Below are 19,839 nucleotides of genomic sequence, written 5' to 3'. Positions count from 1 at the left end.
CCTGATCCATTCCATGAGGCGAAGATGTGTTGCTTGCATCGCAACCAGAGGTGGACACACGCGCTATTGATTTGTAAATTGACATTTGGCATGTTCATGTTTTTATATGAAATCACGCATTTTCTAAAATCAGTATGGCAAATTAAACCATTTGAACACTTACAGGAGTCTTTTATCTGCTGCAAACCGAAATTGTTTCAGATTTGGTATAAAACATAACTTTGCATTAAATCTTATTCAATGTCACAGGAACTTTTGTTGTTGAGTATATATTTAATTATCTCTATATCAATGTTTCTATGCTTTGACTGGCAATGCAAGGGCGGATCTAGCGGTTTTTGAAAGTGTGCGTGTGCGTGCGTGTGCATGTGTGTGTGTGTGTGTGTTGGTTTGGTTGGTTGGTTTGTTGTTTTACGCCGCACTCTGCAATATTCCAGCTATATGACGGCGGTCGGTAAATAATCCTGGACCCGCCTATGGGTCATGGTTGGGCTTTTTATCCTTTATAATCTATATCTATTCGGCCAGCAGTATCATCTCATATGACAGAGGTAAACAAATGATTTTCAATGTGAACATCACACAATTCCAATGTAAACAGAATAGGGCATCCGAGATTATAGGATTAAATTCCAAAACTTCTAAGTTGTTAAAAAGTGAAAATAGCGGGGGAAATGCAATAACGTAATCAATTAAGCTCTCATCCAAACGCGTTGTTTTGCCAATATTATTTATCTTTCCCTATACGTCCATTAAAAAAGTATAAGTACAGATTCTTACATAAATCTTACCGTTTATGTCCAAATTGATATTTCTGCTAGTATCTTCATTTCCCCTCGCTCTTGGTGCATTCAAATTATCCAAAACATATTCTGGGTCGAATTCAGTTCCAATTTCGTCCACATTAATTCCAAATTCTTTGGCAATGTATTAATGAAGTGTACAATGATCTAGTAATTTACACGTTTTAGCGTCAAAATACCCAAGTAAACTCACGTTACCTGAGAGACATACGAGGGGCGTTCAATAAGTTTTGCAACTTCAATATAAGACCAAGTCACAGAATATCTTTTGCACTATAAAATATATTTTCAATATAATCTCCATTCACCTTAATACACTTATCCATTTGTCCTTCAAGCATTTAATACCACTTTTATAGAAATCCGTAGTTTGGCCCTCTAACCACGCCTTTATGTCCTCGTCATCCTGGAAGCGTCTTCCACGTAGGGCAGATTTCATTTGCCGGAACAGGAAATAGTCACTGGGGGCTAAGTCTGGGCTATAGGGTGGGTGATTTAACTGTACAGCCCAGACTGAGCCCCCAGTGACATGGAGTAGGTTTTTCAATATTTTGATATTTCACTTAATTTTATCGTAACCTTTTGCAAATTAACACAATATGTCATACAAATATGTGATAAATCATGTATAAAAACAACAGAAAACATGGAAAATATACTTTCAAGTAACCATTGAATCGCTGAAATGTGAAGCGAAAATGTCAAAAACTAAAATTAAAATGTCAAAAACAAAAACGAAAAGGTAAAAAAAGCGAAAATGTCAAAAACTAAAATGAAAATACAGAAAACTATTTCCACTGCGGTGATAATATCCTCACCGCGGTAAATAGTTTTCACTGCGGTAGAAATAGTTTTCGAAAAGAATAAAATGGACGTGGACAACTAACGAAATGTAAACGAGTTCAGCGTGTAGGAAATATATGTTTTGTTTGTTTGTTTGTTTGTTTGTTGTTTAACGCCGCACTCAGCAATATTACAGCTCTATGACGGCGGTCTGTAAATAATCGAGTCTGGACCAGACAATCCAGCGATTAATATCATGAGAATCGATCCGCGCAAATTGGATCGATGACATGCATCAACCAAGTCAGCGAGACTGACCACCCGATCCCGTTAGTCGCCTTTTACGACAAGCATAGTCACCTTTTTCGGCAAGGATGGGTTGCTGGAGACCTATTCTTACCCGAATCTTCACGGGTCAAGATTGGTTTGAAACACATGCAGGCATAGCACCCAGCAAATTTCACCACTCGTTTTTTAAGTGACAGTCCGTGATATTAGAATTGTGTTTACTGTCACAAGAGAATCAAACACATAATTCCGCTTAAAGACTATTTTGAGGCGTTTTACTACAATTTTTCATTCGCCATATTGTGCTTCCCAGTTTTGACTTTAACCCAACCGCAGGAGTAAACACTGCCACAGGACTGTCAGTTGGAATATAGGACGTGAGTAGATAAGAATGTCAATACAATTTCCACTTCTAATCCTCAATCTTACGTGCACTTATCCCTTCGTTTAAGTTGCACTATGTCATGTAATACACATGCATGCACATAGCCTACATGAATGCAGATGCACAACAGTGCAGTGCAGACGTATCTTTTTACATGATGAGTGTTGAGTGTATGGTCGCTCCGTGATGTCGGTATTGTCCGTTTTGTTGTTACGTTAATGTGTTTTGTATTGAAAGATACTTCAGAGCTCCAGATAGCTCCATGGTTTCAGACCTTTTGCCTCGTTCAGTATGTATGTTTTGCTCACCAGCATCTGTACGACGGTCGCGTGTCAAAACGGCGCCAAGCTGAACCGACCGAGATTGGTCAAAACGCCTGGAAAGAAAAAAGGGCGGTCAATGTCAGAGCCATGGTGTAATGGTGCATGTCAATGCTACATGTACTAATATGACGATAAAGAAGAAATTCATACTTCCTTCAGAAGTAATGCTTGTATACTTTATGCATTAACAGTGTTTCTATTTAAAAAAGATGAATACATGTATAAACGCTTGTCTGTATAGTTTTGTCGTCATGATATGGCTGAAATATTGCCGATGTGACGTAAAGCTCACTCACTGTATAGTTTTGCAATTACAGGGATTACCATATTCGACGTAATAATAATAATAATATTCTCAAAATTAGAAATAGAGGGCTTTTATTTAAATATAATTTTGGTGAGAGAAAAAAAAGAGTTGAAAGATCATAAACTTCGTGGTTTATGATGACAGCCTGAAATGATACAAAAGAAAGGTACATGTATGTGCGTCTCATACACAACAGATATATTTTCCAGAATTTAATTGCCCATAATTAAGGGTGCATATAACACACAAGTGCATATTAAACACAAATAAATAAGTCTTGTGTACATTGATCAATCGGAAGGGGTGTTAATTGGGTTTGTTCAATAGCCAATATATTAGCAAATATCGCTGTGGGTGCTTATTAGAGCGGGGCGCTTATTACGTCGAATATGGTAATCTAGGATTCCAAACTTAGTGCCCTTGGCAGGAAAATTGGGAAGTATCGCTCTTTTGTTCACCGTTGAGATTTTTTTAAGTCCTTATTTTCCTAAATTTAGAGATATTTTAGCATTGTAGTTTAACATTGCATCCAATACAATAATGTTAAACAAAGCATTGAGCCTCTTTCTTTGTATTGGTCCTGTTGTCATTGAAATACAAGTCATATCTACAAAGACATAACATTTGTTAATATTCTTGCAACACGAATAGGAAATGTTTAATTCCAATTTGGAAATTGTTACTGATATTTGCTGTTGACTTGGAGCTGATCACAATGAAATCAATAACCATAAGACCGCTTCATTACAAGACAAGACTTGGGTCAGTCTTCTTGCACAAATGTTATCAGAGGGGGTAGGGGGGCACAAGTGGCCCAGTCGTCTAAGGCGTCACGATTTGCTGTGCAGAGTTGCGTCCCTAGGGCACGCCAGAAACCTATTATTGTGGGTTTCGAATCCCGGTTCCCCCGATTATGTTTCTAGGTTTGTCAGCACCATACCCGTGCTCGTGTGTTTCACAAAAGTGGTAAACGTCTGAGACCTGCGTCACTTCGGGCTTTCCTCCCACATTAAGCTGACACGCCGCGATATAACTGGAATATTGTTAAAAGCGGCGTTAAACCCAACTCACTCACTCTAAAGAGGTGTTCTCAGATCTTCACGCAGAGAGTTGTTGTTTCCGAGTAAAACTTAAGATCTGATTGTAATGAGATTGGACTATCTATTCCTCATTTTTGCCGTCTCTTGCTACTTGGGGCACGGGTGGCCCAGTCGCCTATAAGGTGCTGCAATTCGCTGTGCAGAGTTGCGTCCCTTGGGCACACCAGAAACCTATGACACGCCATGATATAACTGGAATACTGTTAAAAGCGGCGTTAAACCCAACTCACTCACTCATTATCAGAGGGGGTAACTAATAGATAAACTTTTATGCTCTATTTGAGTTCCTGTTTTAATTTTCTAAATCTTTAGAATTTTTGAAACAAATATATTACAATATACTTAATATACTCATTTGACCACATTGTTACCAGTTTGTTTGTTCGTTGTTTAACGCCGCACTCAGCAATATTAAAGCTATATGACGGTGGTCTGTAAATATTCGAGTCTGGACCAGACAATCCAGTGATTGACATCATGAGCATCGATCCAAGCAATTGGGATCCGATGACAATCATCAACCAAGTCAGCAAGCCTGTCCACCCAATCCCGTTAGTCGCCTCCTACGACAAGCATGGGTTCCTGAAGACCTATTCTACCCTGGATCTTCACGGGTCCATTTGTACCAGTGATAAAAAAGCTTGTCTGACATTGTGTTGGCAGGGGTAAATTTTCAAGCAATGATAGAATGCCTACTTTTCTATGAGTAGTAACTTTTTTTCTAATCTTCTGATTACAGAGAAGGATTAACTTTGTTGACAAAGAGCTTTGAAGATGGACATAACTGTAAGTAACTGGCGCATTTGATACTCATCTTGACATTACAAATTCTGAAATAAATGTGGTGAGAGAGTTTTCTCACTGCTGTCGGTAATATCACAACCTATAGATAATTGAATCAGAACTTCACTGTCGGGTAGCCTAGTGGTTAAAGCATTCGCTTGTCACGCCGAGGACCTGGGTTCGATTCCAACATGGGTATGATGTGTGAAGCCCATTTCTGGTGTCCCCCGCCGTGATATTGCTGGAATATTGCTAAAAGCGGCGTAAAACCACACTCACTCACTCACTGTATCAGAAGTAGAGCATGGACATGGGATTCCACATCTGAATAGGCTCCTGTTTTTTGGCGTGGTAGGGAGAAGCAAATTTATATTTGAGATGAATGTTACATTTAAACTATTTTCATAAATTTCTTCTGAGAAATGTATGGCACAGTTGATGAAGCTGATGTTAGTTCATCAAGATTTAATTAGGAGATAACTTCATAAACGTTAATAAATGATTAATGTTTTTAGATTTGTGTGTTGTGTTGTTTTGAGTATTCGATGCCTGGATTTTTTCATATGGAATTGACAGTGATTTCACACAAAGTAGCATCTTCCCGAGGCAAGAGAGTTAACTGACTTTAAAAGTCCAGTTTCCACCTTGCCGAACTAGGCTGGTATTATGGAGTTAGATTTTGGCTGGACTAATGAGTCTATTCATAGTCCAATCAAAATCGCTCAATGAAATCGAAATCCGGTTCATAAACTGTCATGCAGATTTCGGTTGATTGCAGGATTTGCAAAGCATGTGCACCGCCTCGTTGTCAACAGATGTTTTCCAAATCTTTTCATGTTTTTAATCAATGTGCTCACGTGATTTGATGCACTTCTGGATGTAAGACTCGTTTTATCACAATACATAGATCTTGATTATCGATCAGATTGTCTTGACTGGGCGCCGCCGTTTTGTTTGAAGCAAATGCAAGTGATACATGAGGTGGAATCTGATTGGTCCATAGGAGAGGCATAGAAGGGGCATATTTTGTAACAGCTGCTGGTGGCGCTACGATCGAGCCCAGGAATTGCAGCATTGTTCAGCAAGGGTGGAAACTGGACTTTTAAAGTCAGTTAACTCTCTTGCCTCGGGAAGATGACAAAGTAGCAAATCAGGGCAGGATGTATCATGGAATTTGCTGTCTTCATCAGCTGATGAACGTCAACAAATACAACTTCACTCCTTAATTAAGTCCTGTGTACTCTTGAGTCATAGTGATTGGGGGTCTCACTTGAAATCCAAGAATTTTGCTCTTGTCAATCATCGAACATACTGGGGCGGTCGGGTAGCCTAGTGGTTAAAGCGTTCATCTTGACATTACAATTTCTGAAATAAATGTGGTGAGAGAGTTTTCTCACTGCTGTCAGTAATATCACAACCTATAGATAATTGAATCAGAACTTGGGCAGTCGGGTAGCCTAGTGTTTAAAGCGTTCGCTTGTCACGCCGAAGACCCGGGTTCGATTCCCGACATGGGTACAATGTGTGAAGCCCATTTCTGGTGACCCCCGCCGTGAAATTGCTGGAATATTGCTAAAAGCGGCGTAAAACCATACTCACTCATCGAACATACTCAGAAGACTTAGTCTTTATTCGTGATCATTATGTTATTAGATGGGAATTTAGACTGAAGAAAATTCACACACTGAAACCCTGAAGTTTAGTGTATTTCATGCCAAATAGACATGTTAGGTATATCATGGATATTTAGCAAGCAGTCTACAATTTTAATCCATGAAACAGCCATACTTTCCTCAGTCCCTCTCTAAATGCAAATTAATTGTGTCTCAATTTGTACATAGAGAGGACACAATATTCTGCTTCCAGTGAAAGCCTGGAGATAACCCTGTGAAAAATCAGTGTCCATGATTTAGGACATCATTGATTGTACAGTGTATCTCCTTTCTGTTTGAGACCGCCTCCGTGGTCTAGTGGTAGAGCGTCCGGGGTTCGATCCCCAGCTGCGTCATACCAAAAGACGTTAAAAGATGGTACTTGTTGTTACCCTGTCTGGCGCTCTACATTAAGGGGCTAACACAAGGACTGGTCAGCCCGGAGTCAGTATACTGTGTCTGAGTGGGGTATTCATGTTAAACTGTGGCATGGTATCTCAGCTTGCTAGCACTATAAATCAGCATCAGTCCGGACTAGTACAAGCAGCCCCCCCCCACACACACATACACGTACATGCACGTCGCTATATAAGTGCAATAATCTTGGACGCGACGTTAAACCCCATTTCACCTCACCTCACCTTTCTGTTTGATGCATATCTTGAAACCATTTACCACCAAAGCGCCATTTCAGAAGTTTCATCACTATCTCCATCCCTCTTACCACTAAGGGGCATGGGTGGCCCAGTCGTCTAAGGCGCTGCGATTCGCTGTGCAGAGTTGCGCCCCTTGGGTACGCCAGAAACCTATGATTGTGGGTTCGAATCCCGGTTCGCACTGATTATGTTTCTTGGTTTGTCAGCAGTATACGCGTGCTCGTGGGTTTCACCGAAGTGGTAAACATCTGAGACCTGCATCACTTCAGGCTTTCCTCCCACATTAAGCTGACACGCCGTGATGTAACTGGAATACTGTTAAAAGTGGCGTTAAACCCAACTCACTCACTCACTCATGATGTTGACATTTCAGGTGAAACAGGAGCCATGTGGAGAAAGTCCGTCTCCTCCAGAGTGTGAGAGACTCCAGAATAACTACATGGAAGTTGAGGCACCAGGTGATGACCGTTTTCTGTGTAAGTAGCATTTCCGTGTCAGTAACATTTCTGTGTAAGTAGCATTTCTGTGTAAGTAGCATTTCTGTGTAAGTAGCATTTCCGTGTAAGTAGCATTTCTGTGTCAGTAGCATTTCTGTGTAAGTAACATTTCCATGCTACTTTTTCTGTGTAAGTAGCATTTCCGTGTCAGTAGCATTTCTGTGTCAGTAACATTTCCATGCTACTTTTTCTGTGTAAGTAGCATTTCCATGTAGGTAACATTTCTGTGTAAGTTATATTTCTGTGTAAGTAATATTTCTGTGAAAGTAACATTTCTGTGTAAGTAGCATTTCTGTGTAAGTAACATTTCTGTGTAAGTTATGTTTCTGTGTAAGTAGCATTTCTGTGTAAGTAGCATTTCTGTGTAAGTAGCATTTCTGTGTAAGTTATATTTCTGTGTAAGTAGCATTTCTGTGTAAGTAGCATTTCTGTGTAAGTAACATTTCTGTGTCAGTAGCATTTCTGTGTAAGTAACATTTCCATGCTACTTTTTCTGTGTAAGTAGCATTTCCATGTAGGTAACATTTCTGTGTAAGTTATATTTCTGTGTAAGTAATATTTCTGTGAAAGTAGCATTTCTGTGTAAGTAGCATTTCTGTGTAAGTAGCATTTCCATGTAAGTAACATTTCTGTGTAAGTAACATTCCTGTGTAAGTAGCATTTCTGTGTCAGTAGCATTTCTGTGTAAGTAACATTTCCATGCTACTTTTTCTGTGTAAGTAGCATTTCCATGTAGGTAACATTTCTGTGTAAGTTATATTTCTGTGTAAGTAATATTTCTGTGAAAGTAATATTTCTGTGTAAGTAGCATTTCTGTGTAAGTAGCATTTCTGTGTAAGTAGCATTTCCATGTAAGTAACATTTCTGTGTAAGTTATATTTCTGTGTAAGTAGCATTTCTGTGTAAGTAGCATTTCTGTGTAAGTAGCATTTCTGTGTAAGTAACATTTCTGTGTAAGTAATATTTCTGTGAAAGTAACATTTCTGTGTAAGTAACATTTCTGTGTAAGTAATATTTCTGTGAAAGTAACATTTCTGTGTAAGTAATATTTCTGTGTAAGTAACATTTCTGTGTAAGTAACATTTCTGTGTAAGTAATATTTCTGTGTAAGTAACATTTCTGTGTAAGTAGCATTTCTGTGTAAGTAACATTTCTGTGTAAGTAACATTTCTGTGTAAGTAATATTTCTGTGTAAGTAGCATTTCTGTGTAAGTAGCATTTCTGTGTAAGTAGCATTTCCGTGTAAGTAGCATTTCTGTGTCAGTAGCATTTCTGTGTAAGTAACATTTCCATGCTACTTTTTCTGTGTAAGTAGCATTTCCGTGTCAGTAGCATTTCTGTGTCAGTAACATTTCCATGCTACTTTTTCTGTGTAAGTAGCATTTCCATGTAGGTAACATTTCTGTGTAAGTTATATTTCTGTGTAAGTAATATTTCTGTGAAAGTAACATTTCTGTGTAAGTAACATTTCTGTGTAAGTAACATTTCTGTGTAAGTAATATTTCTGTGTAAGTAACATTTCTGTGTAAGTAATATTTCTGTGTAAGTTATATTTATGTGTAAGTAATATTTCTGAGAAAGTAACATTTCTGTGTAAGTAGCATTTCCATGTAAGTAACATATCTGTGTAAGTAACATTTCTGTGTAAGTAACATTTCTGTGTAAGTAATATTTCTGTGTAAGTAACATTTCTGTGTAAGTAATATTTCTGTGTAAGTAATATTTCTGTGTAAGTAACATTTCTGTGTAAGTAACATTTCTGTGTAAGTAATATTTCTGTGTAAGTAATATTTCTGTGTAAGTAACATTTCTGTGTAAGTAGCATTTCTGTGTAAGTAACATTTCTGTGTAAGTAGCATTTCTGTGTAAGTAACATTTCCTTGTCAGTAGCATTTTCATGAAAGTAACATTTCTGTGTAAGTAACATTTCTGTGTAAGTAACATTTCTGTGTAAGTAACATTTCCATGAAAGTAACATTTCTGTGTAACATTTCTGTGTAAGTAACATTTCTGTGTAAGTAGCTTTTCTATGTAAGTGACATTCCGTGTCAGTAACATTTCTTTGTAAGTAACATTTCCATGAAAGTAACATGTAATGCGATGAAGAAGGAGTGATAACATTTGTGTTGCTGTAATGGCCGACTAACACACCTGGTATTCAGGTATAAGGTGACTCAAGTCACTGAATGGGAACTCCTATGTTGATTTTAGTTCCACCATCTTTATACATCCAACCTTCTAATAAAACATGATCATTTATAGCAAGCTAATATATCAACCCCTGTGTTGTTCATCAGATTGCCAGGACTGCAACAAGGAGTATGAAGGGGACTGTTCAGTACACGGACCTCTTCTCATGGTGGCAGACACACAGGTATTCTCCATGTACTCTGATGGATAATAATGGTCATTTAAGAACGTACCAGTAGAAAACCTTATTGAAGTAGATCCAAGTGAGTGAAGTTTTTTATCAGTATTTGTTAGTAATTCATGAATACAAATCTTAATAAATAGTCAGAATTGCACAACGAACTCTGATTCACACGGAACTCTGCTTGTTATATTTTATTTCTTCACCTTTGAAGATCCAGGTTAGAATAGGTTTTCACTAACCATGATAGTCGTAAAAGGTGACATTGATTGCCGTAAGAGGCAACTGACGGGATCAGATGGTCAGGCTCGCTGACTTGGTTGATGCATGTCATTGTATCCCAATTGTGTGGCTCGATGTTCATGATATCAATCACTGGATTTTTAAGTATCTATATTTGTTTTCGTTAAATACCACTGAGTGTTATATACTTAAGTGAAACCTTCTTGCTTGATATTGAGCTGACAAACCAATGATTATCAGCCAAACTTCCTGTAGATAAAGCAATTCCATTTTCAATTCGGACACATTCCACAACACCCTTAATTTGTGTATTGAATTATCAACTCAAATGAGCTTCTTTTAGAAACACCATTGTTAGGATCATTCAAACAAAGTTTCAGCGGTTTATGACAGAGGTATTAGTGAGGGACAATGCTCCATGATTTGAGCGCAACACTCCATTCACCATGAAGGTGAGCAGAAATTGTTTGTCTAAGACAGTGGCAAATATTGAACCTAAAGTGTTGATAATGACTTCTCAATTGTGTTGATATTCCAGGAAACATTGGAAAATGTTGACAGAGCTTGGAAAACGATGCCTGTTGGTCTGGAGATTGAGGAATCTGGGATCCTAGGCGCTGGTCTTGGAGTTTGGGCGTCTCAGGACTTTGTTCCGCGCACCTGCTTTGGGCCGTACGAGGGAGACTCCATCCAAGATGAGAACACTGCTCATGCATCAGGATACAGTTGGCAAGTATGTTTGGTGAATAGAAGATGCACAGGGATTTATCTGGACCTGCTCGGAAACCAATATTTGGCCCCAAGTCTCTTGAAAATGAGATTTAAAAAATCACAATTTGAATTTTACAGTTTTCCAAGACCACAGAATTTTACGAAAATATGGACATTAAAAAATCCACTTTTATCACGTTTGTTTCCCAATTTGTCTGCCAAGGGGACATGGTTTGGGAGTCCTAGATAAATCCCTCATACATACCTAATATCATCCAAATACGTTTTGAATAAATCCTGCGTCTCACTTCACTCCTGTGTGGATTCAAACTTGGTGCCAGTATCTTGTGTAAGAGCCCAGTAAAGTTCAGGTCAGGTGGACAGGCTCTGTGAATCACCAGCTTGTGTTCCACTGTTCATGCTTTCAAGTTTCAGGTTTGCATGGACATACTGGATTATTGTTAGGCTTGATTTATACAGTTGGAATAGTGTTCATTTTCCTTAAGACCGATTCTGTGGTCTAGTGGACAGAGTGCATGCCCAGAGCGAGGAAGGTAGACCCCCGGCTGCATCACATCAAAATATGTTAAAAAATGGTACTTACAGTTACCGTCTGGCACTCGGCATTAAGCTGATAAAACAAGGACTCGGAGTCAGGATTCTGTGTCTGAGTGGGGTATCCACGTTCAAATGCGGCATTGTATCTCAATTGGCTTGCATTATAAAACCGGCATTGGTCCGGACTAGTACAAGCAGCCACACACACATGTAATAATCTTGAACACGACGTTAAACCCAATTTCACCTCACCTTCATTATCATTATGACCAAATTAATTTGAGACCTTAAGATATTAGAAGGGGGCACGGGTGGTCCAGTCGTCTAAGGCGCCGCGATTCGCTGTGCAGAGTTGCGTCCCTTGGGCACGCCAGAAACCCATGATTGTGGGTTCGAATCCAGGTTCGCACGATTATGTTTCCAGGTTTGTCAGCACCATACCCGTGCTCGTGGGTTACACGGAAGTGGTAAACGTCTGAGACCTGCATAACTTTGGGATTTCCTCCCACATTAAACTGGCATGCCTTGATATAACTGGAATACTGTTAACAGCAGTGTTAAACCCAACTCACTCTAACTATCTCAGTTGTCTTGCACTGTAAAACCAGCAGTCAGGACTAGTGCAAGCAGCCACACACACAAATATGGCATGGGTGGCCCAGTTGTCACAGGCACTGCAAGTCATTGAGCAGAGTTGCCATGCCAGAAACCAATGATATTGCATCCAAATCTCAGATTCGCCCCAATTGTTTCTTGGTTTGTTTCCACTGAACATCTAGGACCTGCATCACTTTAGGCGTTCCTCCCAAATAACTGCCTGCCCAAGGTTGGTCATCTTTCTGTCAGGCTGCATGAAAGTTTCCTCCACCTGCCCGTTACTCTCACACCTTAACATAGACTTACGACTGTCATGGCACTACGATCGGTTTGTGGAACGTGGCCCTTGGTGCCATTGTACAAAGCAATCTTAGCACTAAGGTGATTGTTACTCTCATACTTTAACATAGACTTATGACTGTCATGGCACTACGATCAGTTTGTGGAACGTGGCCCTGGGTGCCACTGTACAAAGCAATCTTAGCACTAAGGTGACCGTTACTCTCACACTTTAACATAGACTTACGACTGTCATTGTATTACGATTGCTTTTTGGAACGTGGCCTTGGGTGCCACTGTACAAAGCAATCTTAGCACTAAGGTGACCGTTACTCTCATACTTCAACATAGACTTACGACTGTCATTGCACTACGATCAGTTTGTGGAACTGGGCCCTGGGTGCCATTTTACAAAGCAATCTTAGCGCTAAGGTGATTGTTACTCTCATACTTTAACATAGACTTACGACTGTCATTGCACTACAATCAGTTTGTGGAACTGGGCACTGGGTGCCATTTTACAAAGCAATCTTAGCGCTAAGGTGATTGTTACTCTCATACTCTAACATAGACTTACGACTGTCATTGCACTACGATCAGTTTGTGGAACTGGGCCCTGGGTGCCATTGTACAAAGCAATCTTAGCGCTAAGGTGATTGTTACTCTCATACTCTAACATAGACTTACGACTGTCATTGAACTACGATCAGTTTGTGGAACTGGGCCCTTGGTGCCATTGTACAAAGCAATCTTAGCGCTAAGGTGATTGTTACTCTCATACTCTAACATAGACTTACGACTGTCATTGCACTACGATCAGTTTGTGGAACTGGGCCCTGGGTGCCATTGTACAAAGCAATCTTAGCGCTAAGGTGATTGTTACTCTCATACTCTAACATAGACTTACGACTGTCATTGAACTACGATCAGTTTGTGGAACTGGGCCCTTGGTGCCATTGTACAAAGCAATCTTAGCGCTAAGGTGATTGTTACTCTCATACTCTAACATAGACTTATGACTGTCATTGAACTACGATCAGTTTGTGGAACTGGGCCCTGGGTTCCACTGTACAAAGCAATCTTAGTGCTAAGGTGAACGTTAGTCTCATAGCTTAACAGAGACTTTAAAATACCAGTCGTGCTAAGGTTGTTTTGTACAATGGCAACCAGGTCCATATCAGAGTCTGATGTTCAAGAACATGACTGAATGATGGAACATACACAATGACTTTGCCAGTATCCAGTAGACATATGATGAAACCTTCCAAGCACTACTACCAGATAGTATTACACATTACAATATCTTGATCTTCCTTGCCAGTAGCCAGTAGACATATGATCGAAACCTTCCCAGCACTACTACCAGATAGTATTACACATTACAATATCTTGATCTTCCTTGCCAGTAGCCAGTAGACATATGATCGAAACCTTCCCAGCACTACTACCAGTTAGTATTACACATTACAATATCTTGATCTTCCTTGCCAGTAGCCAGTAGACATATGATCGAAACCTTCCAAGCACTACTACCAGATAGTATTACACATTACAATATCTTGATCTTCCTTGCCAGTAGCCAGTAGACATATGATCAAACCTTCCCAGCACTACTACCAGATAGTATTACACATTACAATATCTTGATCTTCCTTGCCAGTAGCCAGTAGACATATGATCAAACCTTCCAAGCACTACTACCAGATAGTATTACACATTACAATATGGCTTATCTTGATCTTCCTTGCCAGTAGCCAGTAGACATATGATAGAAACCTTCCCAGCACTACTACCAGTTAGTATTACACATTACAATATCTTGATCTTCCTTGCCAGTAGCCAGTAGACATATGATCGAAACCTTCCAAGCACTACTACCAGATAGTATTACACATTACAATATCTTGATCTTCCTTGCCAGTAGCCAGTAGACATATGATCGAAACCTTCCCAGCACTACTACCAGATAGTATTACACATTACAATATCTTGATCTTCCTTGCCAGTAGCCAGTAGACATATGATCGAAACCTTCCAAGCACTACTACCAGATAGTATTACACATTACAATATGGCTTATCTTGATCTTCCTTGCCAGTAGCCAGTAGACATATGATCGAAACCTTCCCAGCACTACTACCAGATAGTATTACACATTACAATATCTTGATCTTCCTTGCCAGTAGCCAGTAGACATATGATCGAAACCTTCCAAGCACTACTACCAGTTAGTATTACACATTACAATATCTTGATCTTCCTTGCCAGTAGCCAGTAGACATATGATGAAACCTTCCAAGCACTACTATCAGGTAGTATTACACATTACAATATGGCTTATCTTGATCTTCCTTGCCAGTAGCCAGTAGACATATGATCGAAACCTTCCCAGCACTACTACCAGATAGTATTACACATTACAATATGGCTTATCTTGATCTTCCTTGCCAGTAGCCAGTAGACATATGATCGAAACCTTCCCAGCACTACTACCAGATAGTATTACACATTACAATATCTTGACCTTCCTTGCCAGTAGCCAGTAGACATATGATCAAACCTTCCAAGCACTACTACCAGATAGTATTACACATTACAATATGGCTTATCTTGATCTTCCTTGCCAGTAGCCAGTAGACATATGATCGAAACCTTCCAAGCACTACTACCAGTTAGTATTACACATTACAATATCTTGATCTTCCATGCCAGTAGCCAGCAGACATATGATCAAACCTTCCAAGCACTACTACCAGTTAGTATTACACATTACAATATCTTGATCTTCCATGCCAGTAGCCAGCAGACATATGATCAAACCTTCCCAGCACTACTACCAGTTAGTATTACACATTACAATATCTTGATCTTCCTTGCCAGTAGCCAGCAGACATATGATCAAACCTTCCCAGCACTACTACCAGATAGTATTACACATTACAATATCTTGATCTTCCTTGCCAGTAGCCAGCAGACATATGATCGAACCTTCCCAGCACTACTACCAGTTAGTATTACACATTACAATATCTTGATCTTCCTTGCCAGTAGCCAGCAGACATATGATCGAAACCTTCCCAGCACTACTACCAGATAGCATTACACATTACAATATCTTGATCTTCCTTGCCAGTTCCTTTTCCAGATATGTACCCAGGCTGCATGAAATTTTCCTCCACTTGCCCGAATGTCTGGCAGATAATTTTAAGACTACTTACATTTCAGTTTTATAATGACTTCTTGTGGACTTTCAAGTGCTTGTTTGCATTATTTTAACTGAATCCAGATGCAATATGTCTCTTATTTTTGTGAATTTTTTTTAATATTTATAATGTCGGAACTTTGAAGATGGACAGGCAACAATTGACTTGTCTTGTTGGGTTTTTTAAATATTTCAAACACTGCTCCCACATGAAGTTGATGGACTGAAATTCTGTTCAAAGCTGTGTTAAACCCAACTCACTCACTTTGAGAGATTAGAATGTCTACCTTGACCTGTCAAACAGATTTATTGTAATTGAGATTTCCTAATTCCAATTATTCAGATCCACACAGATGGACAACCTTCCCACTTTGTAGATGGCCAACACTGCAACACTGCCAACTGGATGAGATATGTCAACTGTGCTCGAACAGAGGAAGAACAGAATCTGACTGCATTTCAATACAATGGTCATATCTACTACAGAGCCTACAAGAAGATCAGTGTTGGTTGCGAGCTGCTTGTCTGGTATGGACACAAGTATGCAAGGAACCTTGGTATCGAGAGACAACTTACACTCCAAGAGGGGCACACTGAAGGTAAACACTTTTAGAATACTGCCATGAGAGAGGCAGCAGCATTGGTAGTGGGAAAAAGGTGAATATTATGTTTCACCTTGTTCACTAATTTGATAATCTAAATTATCAATTCAAATGCCGTTGGTGACAACAGAGGAAATAAATTATTGAATAAGACACAGATCACTTGTTTAGATTAGTTTTTTTACTGTTTTGTGTGTTTTCTAAGATAATTATGTCAATATCTCTTGTATTTTTGGTTTTGATTTAAACTCAAAATATTTTTTTCATATTCAGGTCTGTGTGTTTAAAAAAATAATTGTTTTGATTACATGCTGCACATATCAAGTTGTTGCCTGAAACGGGGCCTGGGGTGCCTTTGTACAGAGCAATCTTAGCGCTAAGGTAATCGTTACTCTCATACCTTAACGTAGACTTACAACTGTCTTTGTACTACGATCTCTTTGTGGAATGGGGCCTCGTTACTCTTAACCTTAACAGAGAATTTAAGATACCAGTCATGGCGCTAAGGTTGTTATGTACAACGGCACCCAGGTCCATATCAGAGATACTGACATACCAAGTCTGATGTTCAAGAACATGACTGAATGATTGAACATACACTTTGCCAGTAGCCAGTAGATGTATGAATGAAACCATCCCAGCACTACTATCAGGTAGTATCAAACATTACAACAGCTTTTATCTTGATCTCCCTTTTCCAGATATGTACCCATGTGACAGCTGTGATCTTGGGTTCTCATCTGTTGTGTTCTTGTGGAAACATCTGAACAAGATGCATGAAGGAAAACTGACAGCTCAGTTGAGGTTCATAGTGAACACTCAGGGTGTTAGCGTCCATGACTTTATTGAGAAGATAGAGAGCCATAAACAGAAGCATGACACTAAGGGCGTTAACTTCAGTGACTTTACTTGGGAGATAAAGAGCCGTAAGCAGAAGAGTGACACTAAGAACATTAACTTCAGTGGGGAGATAGAGAACCAGAAGCAAAAGAGTGACACTAAGGGCGTTATCTTCAGTGACATCAGTGGGGAGATAGAGGACCCAGAAGAGGACAGCAACAATGTCCTTAATGAGGACGGAAACACTGGAGGTGACGGAGCAGAAACAGCTAAACCCCAGAGACACAAACAGCATCAGAGTGGGCCACTCCTTGAGTGTGGTGAGTGTGGGGAGGGATTCAATGCACCAAGTAAACTGCAGACACACATGACATGCCACACAGAAATCCAGCCTTTTCCATGTAAGGAGTGTGGGAAAACATTTACAAAGTCACGTGACCTAGCTAGACACATGAGACTTCATGGAGTAAAGTCTTATAAGTGCACCGAGTGTGAGAAAACATTTGTACAAGCAGCTTATTTGCAGAAACACATGAAGTATCACAATGGCGTCAGGTCACACAAGTGTAGTGAGTGTGGGAAAGCCTTTGTAGAAGCATCTGAGCTTCAAAGACACATGATTTGTCACACTGGAGACAGACCATTTAAGTGCAGTGAGTGTGCGAAGGCATTTCGACAATCTGGTAGCCTTCAGATACACATGAGGAGCCACAGTGGCATCAAGCCTTATAAATGTAGTGAGTGTGGGATGGCATTTGTGGTGTCAGGTAGCTTGCACCAACACATGAGGTGTCACACAGGAGTCAGACCATATCAGTGTGGTGAGTGTGGGAAAGCATTTGCAAAATCCGGAAACCTGCAGACACACATGAGGAGCCACAGTGATGTCAAGGCTTATGAATGTAGTGAATGTGGGAAGGCATTCGTAGGATCAAGTAGCTTGAAGAAACACATGAGGCGTCACACAGGAGTCAAGCCTTACAAGTGTGGGGAGTGTGGGAAATCATTCACAGATTCATGTAGCCTGAAACAACATATGATACGTCACACGGGAGTCAAGCTTTATAAGTGTACTGATTGTGGGAAGTCATTTACACAGTCAAGTGACCTGAAGCAACACATGAGGTGTCACAGTGGGGACAAGCCTTACAAGTGTGGTGAGTGTGGGAAGGCATTTACGGGGTCATGTGACCTGAAGCAACATATGAGGTGTCACAGTGGTGACAAGCCTTACAAGTGTTTAGAGTGTGGGAAGGCATTTACACAATCAGGTAACCTCAACATGCACTTGAGATGTCACACTGGCTTCAAGCCGTATAAGTGTAGTGAGTGCGGGAAAGAATTTACACAATCAGGTAACCTCAAGATGCACATGAGATGTCACAGTGGTGTCAAGCCTTTCAAGTGTAGTGAGTGTGGGAAAGAATTTACACGATCAGGTACCCTTAAGAAGCACTTGAGATGTCACAGTGGCGTCAAGCCTTATAGGTGTAGTGAGTGTGGGAAAGAATTTACACAATCGGGTAACCTCAAGATGCACATGACATGTCACAGTGGTGTCAAGCCTTTTAAGTGTAGTGAGTGTGGGAAAGAATTTACACGATCAGGTACCCTTAAGAAGCACTTGAGATGTCACAATAGCATTAAACCTAATCAAAGTAACTAGTATGGGGAGGCATTTTCACAATCAGGTTCCTTCAGAGACTTAGGAGTGTTCACGGTCAGTATCACTATCACATCACACAAGTGACCTTCAGGCACAAGTGCAATGTCACAGTGGTGTCAAGCCTTAGTCGTGTAGTCAGTGTGGAAAACATTTACAGTGTCATGTAGCCTCAAGATGCACTTGAGATGTTACAGTAGCATGAAACCTCAACCCAGTGGAAGACATTGACACAATCAGATCAGTTGAAACGTTTAAAGGACCAAGTAACCTGAAGACCTATATCAGTTGCCACAGTGAAGTTGGAGCCTATGCTTTCGTGAGTGTGGAAAGATCACACTGTCTTCAAGTTTACTTTAGTGTGGAGTTTTGTGGATTCACCCATTACAATGATAACATGTTTCAGGTCATCCATATTTTTGTTCCTTTACTCCATACTCAACCCATGAGGATTCTGGTGTTACGTGTCGGTTCCAAAATTGAAACAATATGTTAACCCAGAAATCTGTACATAGATTAGTGTGAAACCAACAAACAACCAACATATGTATTACAAAATTCACTAGGTTTACAAATCAATACAAACTACGTCACAGCAATGGCAGTACACAATAGAGTGGTAGTACAATATTCAATAACAGTATATAATATGATGGCAGTGTCAGTATCAAAGTCAGTGATAATAGTATATTCACCCAGGGGTGGTGACAGTGGTCAAGCTTCCAAGAAAGGCCTAGGCAGGGAATCTGGGGTGATGAGCGATCCTCACAAGAAAGTTGGTCTTGGCGTGATGAGATGCGCGAGAGATACGTAAACACGCTCTTGTCTCCTTATATACAGCTACTGGAAATGTCTATACTGTGCGGGGTGGTCGGATAGCCTAGTGGTTTAAGTGTTCGCTCGTCACGCCAAAGACCCGGGTTCGATTCCCCACATGGGTACAATGTGTGAAGCCCATTTCTGGTGTCCCCCGCTGTGATATTGCTGGAATATTGCTAAAAGCGGCGTAAAACCTCACTCACTCACTCACTTCTATACTGTGCCCTCACCAGTCTAGCAGCAGTAGAACATTACAGAATATTCTGCATGAGTCCACAGTCAAGGAGAAGTTTACATGCCACACTAGCATCTAGTAACTAGCTAATGACTGCTCACATTAAATAGTACTACACTCCTGACAACGAATCACAGCCCCA

General features: G+C 40.1%; 1 protein-coding gene across 1 annotated transcript; it reads left to right on the top strand.

Moving 5' to 3' along the window:
- The first annotated feature begins 1,964 nt into the window (after window positions 1–1,964).
- LOC124119369 (zinc finger protein 345-like) lies at window positions 1,965–19,057 on the top strand. Its single transcript, XM_046481856.2, has 7 exons — window positions 1,965–2,251; window positions 4,729–4,775; window positions 7,454–7,556; window positions 9,875–9,951; window positions 10,730–10,924; window positions 15,882–16,137; window positions 16,842–19,057. The coding sequence occupies exons 2-7, from the start codon at window positions 4,764–4,766 to the stop codon at window positions 18,644–18,646; spliced, it is 2,448 nt and encodes an 815-aa protein (XP_046337812.2). The 5' UTR covers window positions 1,965–2,251; window positions 4,729–4,763; the 3' UTR covers window positions 18,647–19,057.
- Window positions 19,058–19,839: the final 782 nt, after the last annotated feature.

The sequence above is a fragment of the Haliotis rufescens genome, unplaced genomic scaffold (assembly GCF_023055435.1).
Source record: "Haliotis rufescens isolate VD_foot unplaced genomic scaffold, xgHalRufe1.0.p SCAF_38, whole genome shotgun sequence".
NCBI classification, from domain to species: Eukaryota; Metazoa; Mollusca; class Gastropoda; order Lepetellida; family Haliotidae; genus Haliotis; species Haliotis rufescens.
The sequence above is the reverse complement of the archived record's forward strand: the minus strand, read 5'-3'. Positions and strand labels throughout refer to the sequence as shown.